This window comes from Pantherophis guttatus, chromosome 5, assembly GCF_059756535.1.
Source record: "Pantherophis guttatus breed Tessera chromosome 5, ASM5975653v1, whole genome shotgun sequence".
NCBI classification, from domain to species: domain Eukaryota; kingdom Metazoa; phylum Chordata; class Lepidosauria; order Squamata; family Colubridae; genus Pantherophis; species Pantherophis guttatus.
Genome location: NC_142067.1, coordinates 96,377,048 through 96,388,423, shown reverse-complemented (window position 1 = coordinate 96,388,423; position 11,376 = coordinate 96,377,048). Strand labels below are relative to the sequence as shown.

At 35.8% G+C, this 11,376-nt stretch overlaps 1 protein-coding gene across 4 annotated transcripts in view; it reads right to left on the bottom strand.

Moving 5' to 3' along the window:
* Window positions 1-7,879: 7,879 nt before the first annotated feature.
* The window catches only part of MAP4K4 (mitogen-activated protein kinase kinase kinase kinase 4), a 147,622-nt gene continuing 144,125 nt past the window's right edge, over window positions 7,880-11,376 (bottom strand). For all 4 annotated transcript variants that reach the window (XM_034419942.3, XM_034419978.3, XM_034419989.3 and 1 more), the window contains one exon: window positions 7,880-10,953. In XM_034419942.3, coding sequence (XP_034275833.1) covers window positions 10,870-10,953 — 84 coding nt within the window. In that variant the 3' untranslated portion in view covers window positions 7,880-10,869. The remainder of the gene's footprint in view (window positions 10,954-11,376) is intronic.

Genomic DNA, 11,376 nt, shown 5'->3' with positions numbered 1-11,376 from the left:
GAAATTTCCTGACAGTTAGAACAATTAATAAGTGGAACAACTTGCCTGCAGAAGTTGTGAATGCTCCAACACTGGAAATTTTTAAGAAGATGTTCGATAACCATTTGTCTGAAGTGGTGTAGGGTTTCCTGCCTGGGCAGGGGGTTGGACTAGAAGATCTCCAAGGTCCCTTCCAACTCTGTTATTCTATTTCTATTTCTATATTTCTGGACACATTCAATTGTATTAATGTCTGATATGCAGGGCAGGTTCCAGACAGATGAGCTGTATTCGAGAATTGGTCTAGCAAATGTTTTGTATGCTCTGGTTAGTAGTGTGATATTACTGGAGAAGAAGCTACACAAGATTAGGTTTACAACTCTTAATGCTTTTTTGGCAATGTTGTTAGTGGGCTTTGGCACTTAGATCATTAGATATGAGTATTCCAAGGTCCTTGACAGAGTGAGGGTCATCTACAAGGTTGTGTCCGCTCAGCTTATATTTTGTATTCTGGTTCTTTTTGCCAATGTGTAAGACAGAGCATTTGTTGGTTGAGATTTGGAGTTGCCAATTGTTTGACCATTCTGACACAAAGTCAAGGTCTTTTTGAAAAGTAGCAGCATTGTTGGTGGTGTTAAATATTTTTACATCATTACATCATATTATAACGCAGTTGCTTATAATATGATCGCAAAGGTCATTTATGTATAGTATGAAAAATGTTGGCCCTAGAATGCTGCCTTGGGGGACACCGCTATTAACAGATGCAGGATTTGATAGGGTGCTCCCTATTTTGACCACTTGTCTGTTTGACAGGAATGCAGCTATCCAATTATGTAGGAGTCTAGAGATGCCATAGGATTTTAGTTTTAGTAGTAGTTTGTTATGTACCACTGAATCAAAGGCTTTACAGAAGTTTATGTAAATTGCATCTATTGCTTTGCCCTGATCGAGATTTGTAGTCCATATGTTTTTGCAGTGTAGAAGTTGTAGATTACAGGATAATTTTTTTCTGAAAATAATAAGTAATGGCTTGTTAACCTTTAAAGGCTTCCTTTGGGTTTCTAGATTCATGATCAGGATTTCCAATCACAGCAATGCTAATGATACAAAAAAACAAAAACAAAAAACCAACAACCCCTATTGCTCTTTTGTGATCCTTGATAATGGAAAGAATGTATTCTCAGAATTTTAAATTGAAAATCCTGTCATGGTTTCAAGTTGAGTAAGGATATGACAAAGATTTGTAAGGTTTAAGCCAGGATCTTTCCATCCTCGTTTCCTTTAACTTATTTCCTGATTGTCTGAGTTTCTCCCATTTGCAATCTCTGAACCTTGATGGAAGTCAAAGGACATTGTGTTTGATCTTGCAGCAAGTAGCTAGTTTTTATTGGATGAGTATCTGTAGAATGAGTTTTTTGACGGAGAGGCCAAATTTTTATTGGTACATAATGAGTGTACATACTTATTTCCTGGGCTGTTACAAATTAAATGCCATAAAGTTAATATCAAATCTAACCCATATGATTTCCAGAAAGGCTTTTCTCAAATTGTCCTTTTAATCTCTTTATTTGTGTGATAATACAATCTATTCACCACTGACTATCTCTTTTCTTTTTTTCCTTCAACTTTTTCAAGCATTATGGACTTTTTCAAGTTTAGATTACTACAAATAAGCTCCTAGATGTTCCCAATTTTTCTATCCCCTAATTCTGAGCAGTTGTTGCTCAGAATTTCCACACTATCCTGTTTCATTGCAAAACACTGTTCTTCACTAGCTCTCCAATTAAACTACTGATGTTTGTATTTATATCCCTCAAGTCATAATCTCCCACTGCACCTTCTAATATTTATAAATCTTTCTCTTAGAATCCTTTTTATTGCCAAATGGGTTAGTATGTTACCATTAACCCATCATCAATATTGTATTCTTGTTAATCTTGACAATTTTTAAATATTTGTTTATATTGATGAGAGTTGTATAGGTATTATCGCTAATTTGAACACTCTTTTAAAATGCATATTAATTGTGTTGGGTTTTTAAATACCCATGTAACGTAATAGTGTAATCCCTAGGAATTATAAACTAGGCAGAATTGGATCTATGGATTCCTCCTTTTCAAATTGGAAGCAACATATTCCTCCGTCAACAAGTAGATCAAATAAAATTATGTGATCAAAGAGCTTAATTTACTGAATGATGAATATATATTTTCAGATTCTGTATCCAATCTCTTTTCTTTCTAATACTAACTAATTAGACTGTGAGGATCTAGATTTCTTGGTATGAATGGCTGGAATATGATGGCGATGTTCTTTTTCAACTTATTTCAATGTATTCTGTCTTGTGTACATTCATAGTAACTAACAATAAGTCAGAAGATAAATCATTAAATATATTAAAACAATTAAAATATCTTAACTAATTCATACTGAAAAAGCACAGCTAAAGAGGAAAATCTTAACTAATGTCCTAAAAACAAATGAATAATGAGTAAGTGTAGTTCCTAATAGTTTGGGAATATTATTCAATGATAGAGGATTTTACAGATTATTTAAAATAAACTGAATGATAGGAGAAAAAAGCAATCATTTATTTCCATGTACAGCACGTACTTTTCACAGGAGTTTCAAAACCCTAGCGTGTTGTAATGGAATAGCACATCTGAACGATTTGTTGTTACTCAGATAGTTAAGAAAGTACATTTACACAATCTCACAGTCAATTTCTTCCCAAAAATACAGTATCATCAACAATTACAAAAAATGACTGAGAACACATGCAAGGCTCAGAGACAATTGTTTCATTTTTAAGGAGTTGACTGAATATAATGTAGAAGACAGAAACAACAGGTCCATGCCCACTGCATGACTAAAAAATTCAGAATTACACAAAAGAAAATTTAGACGATTTATAGAAGTTAATGGAATTTTAATTTGATGTGTGTTTATGTGCATACATGAATGTATTTTAAAATATATTTTTTTCTTGTGACAAGATAGTCATACACTAAGAAATGACACTTAAATTGCTCATTCATCCACCTTTAATTTTCTTTTTTTGAAGATCTACAAAACCAGAGACAGCCAGAGACATTTAGGATGTGCAGTAATTATTTTGAAAGGCATATAGGTTTAGATCTTCCACAAATTTTGGTCCAGCGGTAGTTGTATTTTAAATTTTGTAATTAGTCTTCTTGCCTGGGAAGAAGTGCATGTGCACTATCTCTCAATCAGATACGCTATATTTCAACATGTAGAAGACACACAATCAGTGTGGCCAGTGACAAACAAGCTGGTGATTGCATCAGCAGTTGAAATCCATTTAGGGAATATCTGATTGGGAAGGTTTGGCTCAGTGCACTGAAAACACTGTGCAAAAATTCATTGTCTATTTATTGTAATTTCTAGAAATCCAGTTGCTGATTATTCCAGCATAATTTTAATACAGACTGGCTTGCTTTTTGGGGGTGGGGAGAATGCTTCATTTAAAAATAAATAAATAAGAAAATAGTATTTTCAATAACCCAAAATATTGTTTTGTCAGGCTAAACTCGGGGAAACGGAGAGTAGTGAAAAAAAAATAGTTTGCCTACTGGCAAATGACTGTTTTGTATTGGTCGCTTCTACTATTGTTGTCATTGCCAAGAACAAAATCTCAACAATTAGTGTGCTCACAGGAAGAAGATGGTTGCTTAACTCTAGATTAAGCCTTTAGCAGTCATTTAACATAGATTAGGACTGAATTCTTTAATGAATGTTATTTAGTTTATTTTTTGGTTCTGGACAATAGTGAATAGTAGTTAATAGTGAATTAATAAAACAAGCTGGACTGAAAAAGAAAGAAGTCCAACATAAAACAAATAAAACTTAGCTTGTTATTCGGATGCATTTTTAATGCTGTACAAAGTCAGCCAAAGTGTTAAAAGGATAGCCCTAACAATAAACATAAGCAGGAATCAATATGCTTTTTTACACTATAGAAAAGATTTTGAAAACTAATGCATGTTTTGGCAGAAAAAAATCAATGTGGGGAATGGCTAAGATGTCGGGTCAGCCTCACAGATATTGAGGATCAAGTCTACCTTTGCCCTAGAACAGTGGTTCTCAACCTTCCTAATGCTGCGAACCTTTAATACAGTTCCTCATATTGTGGTGACCCCCAACCAGGAGTGGGTTCTAAATTTTTTTACTACCAGTTCTATGGGCATGGCTTATTTTGTGGGCGTGGCTTGGATGTCATGTGACTGGGTGGGCGTGGCTAGTTGGTCATGTGACCGGGTGGCCATGATTATGTGTATAGGGACTACTCAGAGGGCTGAAAAAAGTCATTTCTGACTCGCACTTTTGACTGGTCCTCACACTTATGACCATCCTCACATTTATGCCCGTGCAGCATTCTTAACAACCATGTCACTCATTTCACAATTGCTTCTCTTCACCATGGTGACAAGATAGGGAGAAAAACATAAAATGTGAGGACAGTCGTAAGTTCGAGGACTGGTCAAAAGTGCGAGGACCAGTCAAAAATAACTTTTTCAGCCCTCTGAGTAGTCCATATGCATAAAGAGAGGGAATAGAGCAATAGAGAGGGATGAAGGAAGAGAAGGGAAATTAGAGTAGGAGTGAGGGTAAGAGAGGGAAGAAGACAGGAGGAGAAGGAGAAAGGAAGAGGAAGTAGGGAAGAGAAGAAGAGGGGGGGGAAGAGAAAGTAAGAAGGAAAGAAAAGAGAGAGGTGGTAGGTTTGAGGAGAAAGATTGCTGTACAATAAAAAAGATGAAAGGGAAGAAAACCAACCCCAAACAAATATAAAGATATTAAGATAAAGAATGAATTGTTAAACTTTAAAGAATAAAAGAGAACAAATATGAATAAATAGCAATAATTAGAAACACACATACAAACATACAATGTATTTTCTTTGAACAGAGTATTTGGTCGGTTCACAAATTTAATCAGTGTTTAGTCATTTCAATTAAATTTACAATTTCTATATTTTCTTTTTGCCATATTTATTCCTCATCTATTTTTTTAAAAAACCAATATTACCCTTCATCCTCATCTCTAATCCTAGTCAAATTCAATTTTTCCCTTCTATTCTATATTATACCCCTTCCCATTGTCATCTATTTTTATATCCATCCTCACATTGGTTAATTATGTAATTATGTAATACAGTTGTTTAATACAAATTCAACATTTTAATATAAATCAATTAGTTATATAACTATCTTTTTTGTATATTAATCAATATGAACATGAATATTCCAATTATTTCCATGCAATCCAATTTCTTACAAATCAATTAATTATATTTACCAATAATAATAAACCAAATAATTTCCCCCATATATTCCTCCAAACCACATTTAACCATTTCTTAACCATTTCTGCTTTCAACACAATATACAATTAATAGTATCTCAAGTATTACAATTCCCTAGTTAAATAGAGCTCTTTTTCTTTTGTGTTTTAAAATCTTGAACCTCCTCTTTTGCCCTAAATTTCCCATTGTTTGCAGTTTTGCACCTACCTTTTTTGATGAGAAAAAAGAAAAAGAAATGTCTCTCTGCCTCATTTTGTCACGTTGCAGCAAAGACCCTGCTTTACTTTCAGTTTCGCTTTTTCAGCATAGCTAGGGGAAAAAAATCTGCTCTAGCAATTTACCTCTTTGCAGCTAGCAACAGAACAGAGCCCTGCGCAAAACAGCTGAGAGCAAATCAGCTGATAGTCGGGAAGCCGATCAAATCAACTTATGGTAATTAACCTATGCTGAAGCTGAAAGGGGCTGTTTTTTTCTATTTTTGCAGGCACTGGTCTACTCATTTGTTTTCTTTTAACACTGATCAGCTGTAGGGCGGTCCTTTGAAGCCCCACGGCAAGAATTTAAACAGTTTTTTTCCTTCTAGCCATCAGCTGGGACTCAGGAGGCAGCAATAGATTGGGAGTGGGCGGGGTAAGCGAACTGGACCGGGCTGGGAACCGGTTCGGGGGTGTGGCCAGCCAATCTTATTACCAGTTCTCCGAACTATTAAATTTTTTTACTACTGGAACCGGTGCGAACTGGGAACAACCCACCACTGTGGCGGCAGGGAATCCCTGAACTTACTCACCCAAACTTTTTCTGTTGGGCTCTTACAGCTGCAGGTATCGGTGGTGGCGGGGGCAGCAGCAGCAGGGAATCCCTGAACTCCCCAGGACTTTTCCTGCACTAGAATGTTTTCTAGTCACGTGCGTGCACACCCACATGCACGCAACCTCTCTCCGCTCTCTTTGCTAAAGCGTGGGGCACCGTGTTGCACGCTGGGATACGCAGCCCTTCAACAGAGGCAGAGGGTGAGGGTGAATGATGGCATGGGGGGGGAGAGAGAGGGCTTTGGCGACCCCTGTGAAATGGCCATTCGACCCTCAAAGGGGTCGCGACCCCCAGGTTGAGAACCGCTGCCCTAGAAGCTCACGAGGAAACTTTGGATGAGTCCTTCTCCATCAGCCAAAGCACAGGACTCCTGTTGGGAAGAAAACTAGAAGGACAGACAGTGATGTATCCTTTCTTGAGCAACTATACAAAGGGTGGGATACACGTCTGAGAAAGCAACTAATATAAAGCCAACCTTGGGGACACCCAGCAAAACTCTTATGGATCTTTTGTCAGACACTGCAATGTTTTTCAATATGATGACTGTGATTCATACCATTGTTCTTTCGAAATATTTCCAATCTAAGCACTTTAATCTAAGAACCACCTCCCCATAGTGTCATCCAATCAAATTCACTTTGTTTCAGGAAACATTAGCATTTATATTCATTGTATATGATCTCATAATTTTACTTTGTACCAGTTCACACTTCCCTCCATGCAATTTCTCCATATTAACCTCTCTCTCTTTCTCATGTCTACACATTTGCATGGTCTCTAATTATTTCTAGTGCATTCCTGAAAATAGTAGGAAAAAATAGGATAGGTAAATTATGGTTTGCCCATATGGTGACACTTATTTATAGGAAATGTATTAAGGCATGAAGCTTAAAGTACAGTACATGGTGTTTAGAATAAGAATAAAAACAGAGTTTGTTCTGAAATAACAAAGAAACCAACAATAACACCAATGTATATAAATGCAGTGAGATACAAATAACAGATGATGCATGTCTCACATATGCAACACTCCATATACCTTAATAATTAACCCTAGTTAAATCTTTGAGGAGGAAAAAGAAGATACTTTAGCTACTCTATGTTTTGAGAGGTAAATCAATTCTACCTTACTTCAGAATAGATACACATCTGCAGTGGTCTATTGGGATGATTTTGGGAGAGAGAGAGAGACAGAGAGGCAGAGAGAGAGGGAAGGACCACAGCTGGGGCAGCTGAACCTCCAAACATCTGATAAGGAATCCTCTCTAGTTTCTTAATACTACAAAGACAAAAGAGAGATGTGCTTTCAGGTTTGCAATATTCTGTTAACATAACCTTACAATAAAGTAAATTTAGTCCATCTGTTTGTGCTTCTTGTCTGGATTGTCTCAGTAGGCTGGCATCAATCTTGCAAGTCTGGAAGTTCATTTCTCTCCTTTTGCCTTTAAAGCCCACAGAAATTACAGAAGTTTCCATCTGAGATGTTTGCCTACACACACACACACACACACACACATACACACACACACTTGTTCGTTTGTTTGCTGGCTAAGCTGCCATTGTTCCCACAGCTATTTGTGTCTCTTCCCCATTTTCCAGAGTCATTCCCACATACCATTTACAGCATCACTCCTTTTTTGTATTAGCTTTTCCTCCAAAATATATATTTCACGAAGTGTATAATTTAAAGACTCCTCCATAATTTCTCTCAAAAAGCTTTCTCTTGAGAAAAAAAAGTTACTCAAAATACTTTCCACATACACATAGGTGCCATTTTTACTTTATTTAAGGAAAAAATGGGTGGGAAACAGTAATTTATAATACACAAAAAAAATTAGACATCACTGCAAAAAGGCTAGGTGTTTCTTTGTCACCAGTCTATTTTGCAGTTCTACAATTAGTAATTTTACTGCAATTTTGTCATTTGTATTATTGTTTAAGCATCTTCATAGGTGGCAATACCTGGGGTTATTTAAAAAAAAAACACAAAAATGTGTACTGCTATCACTATGAAAACCTAAACCCCACAAAATCACTTCGAAATAAACCATAAATATGTGATGCACATTAGTGTAACAAAACCATTTTTGTAAACATTTTCTCCAACATAACATGTGCATACGATAAAAATAAAGTCACTGCATTCATACAGTTAGAATTACTTTGACATAGGATACAGAAATTATTACTTAAAGCTTAAACTAAACTAAGAGTACTCTTAATGCTTACCAACAGCACTGCTTTAAAATGGATTTCAACATTTCGTATGTAGTGGTTTCATAACACTGATTTGACTTGTAAAATTAGCCACCATGGATTTGTTTTTCCATCTTCTTTTCATTCTGATGGACACAGCTTCACTAGCATATTAATCTGGCAGTATTCTTCAAAATTATAACATTCTTCCATTTGTGAACAGTAGTCTCTTTTTAAATATTTACATACATATATCTGTGTATGTATATATGTATGAGTATGCATTGGGGTGTGTGTGTACACACACATGCATACAAACATGGTGGCATGAGAGGCAAGGGCAAAAATTAAATGAGTTTTAATCACATAATGTGATTCTAAACTTTTTCTCAGCACCTCTGGCCCATTGGCTCTATTATCTTATGCTACAGTTCCAGTGCCAGAGAAGATCCTATTGCTGGTGGCAACACCAATCTCCTGCATCCCATTCATTTTCCACTATTCAATCTAGAGTTGATTTTTTTGACTGTTTGCTAAGAGAAATGAAGGGAAGTGAAAGTCACCTATAATCTTGGGTCTGACATTCAGTGCTATCCAAATCCAAATCCCAAGCAATTAAAGAAGACATGATTTTTGTTTGTTTTTTTAAAAAAAATCAAACCAGAAATTTGTTCCTATTTGTTTTATACAAGATTACTTTTGAGGGAAGGGGAAACCCTTCCAGCTCTTCAAAGAAATTGCTTAATAAAAAGGAGAAAGTTAGTTAAGAAAAAGAAACAGCACTTTTACTGATGACCTAAGTACTACTAACTCAGATCTAGGCTCCTTCAATTGGTGCTGTTTGACACAAAGCAAGTCATTTGGTCTATGTTACTTGATCTGTCAAAGCCTCTTAACTGAAGAATCACACGTAAGTCCCTAATTTTCATGCCATGAAACACTGGAATCCAATTCACTGATTAAAACAGTGAACTTAAGGCAACTGTCAACTAAATTACCCCAAATATCCTTTTCAAAAGTTCAAAAATCATAATTATTGTATCATGACACTGTGCATTATTACATCACCAACAGATAATTACACACTCAAGTCTTCTCAAGTAATAAACACATGTAGCCTTTCAAAGTATTAGTCTTGACAGATTTATTATAAAGGCCAAAAGTCTTCTGGCTAAAACAAAATTTTGTGGAGCTTTTCCCCTTTAAAAACATGGGACAGGGGAAAGAAAAAGATCCAAAAATTTAGACTTTTACACTGAAACACAAGTATATGCTGCTTAAAAAAATTGAATAAGCAGAATTAACTACATTCTTATAGTTTTAGAACATTGCATTTTTAGAACAGGAAAACATTCCAAATTTCTTACAAAATTTGCCTATTTTTTGTTACTTGTGTGTTACTAAATCTCTCATGTTAAAGGTAAATCTTTCTGGATTTTAGGCTAAACCTTTTAAAGTTCCATTGGTAATGAAACTTTTAAAAATAAAATTAAAATATTTATTTCAAAATTAAAAAAAAACTCAATTACTTAAGTCACTGAATTCCAGTCCTTAATCTAATTTAATCATTACAAGTGACCGCTGGTCTGATCTCCTAAAACCTGGTATGAAAGTAACAGTCAAAACTGTAATCTGATAGATTTGGTATCACAATTAAGTGGATATTAGTACTGGTTCATCTAAAAAAATTATAAACCTAAACCACCTCTTTTATTGTATGCATTAGAAACAATGAGGTAGGCACAAAAATAAACATGTTTGGAATTTTCTTTCCCCATAGGCTGGTAGTAAAAGCTGTTGCACATTTTAGGTTTAAACAAAAATTAAACCTTTAACTGAGGCAGTGCTAACACTGAAATTACCAAGTTCTGGCCTAATGAAGAGTCATTGTAGAAAAATGAACTATGCTGTTATTTTTTTTAAAAAAACCATTCACTGTGATTTTTAGGCAAAACTTGGTACAAAGGAGAAGAAGGACTGAACTCTTGGCCAGGCCAAAACTTAAAAAGAAAACTATCCCACCTTCCCTAAACCACTGTGCCTTTCACATTTTTATAAATATTAACTTTAAAACCTGCATCTTTCTCTTTTTCCACAGAGTCACATTACAAAAGAAAGAAAAAGAAAGAAAAAGAAACGTCAATTAAATTACATTGTTAATATTACTATATTAAATTTGCCCCCTGCTTCAGTGACACGGAGTCCACCTATGTCACTCTCCTGCACCTTCTCCTGCCTGCCTCCTTCCAAAAAATCGTTTTCCTGGTTAGTCTCTTCCTTTATTCATTAGGAGATCTGGAGCGGGGGAAAGGAGGAAAAGGAGAGACCTGATTCTTTCTCTAGTGGGATCCCAAATCAGATAGCACCTGATGGCCAAAAGCACCAGCTGCACCCTGCAGCCTCAGTTTAAAAATGAAAAGAACCCAACACCAGTGATGCTGGAACACGCAATATAGCATGTTTGGAATGCATCATGGCAGGTCTGTACTCCAGTTGCAAATGATTCCAAGTTATGAAGACTCCAAAGGACAGCAATTCCATGCCAAATTAGAGAGCTTCTACCAGCTGAGAAGAGAAGTCCTGCCTAAAGTCATGAAATAAACTTGGCTGCTTCCTCCAGACCGTACAGAGGCAAAGAAAACCTGTGAAGAAAGAGATAAAGAGAAAACAAATTGATCAGACAATGGAGCAAAGGTAGGAAATCAACAGACAACAATCACAGGGTTGAATTTATTTACAGCTTTTTTCACTCCTGTCATAATGCCTCCCAGGATGTACAGATACAAAAATTATGGGAATTTCAATCCTGACCCATCTGGAAGGGAGCAGGATGAAAAAGAATATTGTTCATTAATGGTGACAACCAAGACTCTGCGTGCAGCAGAAAAAAACATGTGGAAAGACATCTTACATGTTCTTTGATGTTAATTAAACCCTTGCTGTTATTCCAGGAATCAAAAGTTCAGTGTGCATCAAGAACATTGGACCTTTAATCCTTTTGCCCACACTCAAATGTCAGAGGATTGATGTCATCATTCATGCTTCCGTCTTCTCCACATTAATTA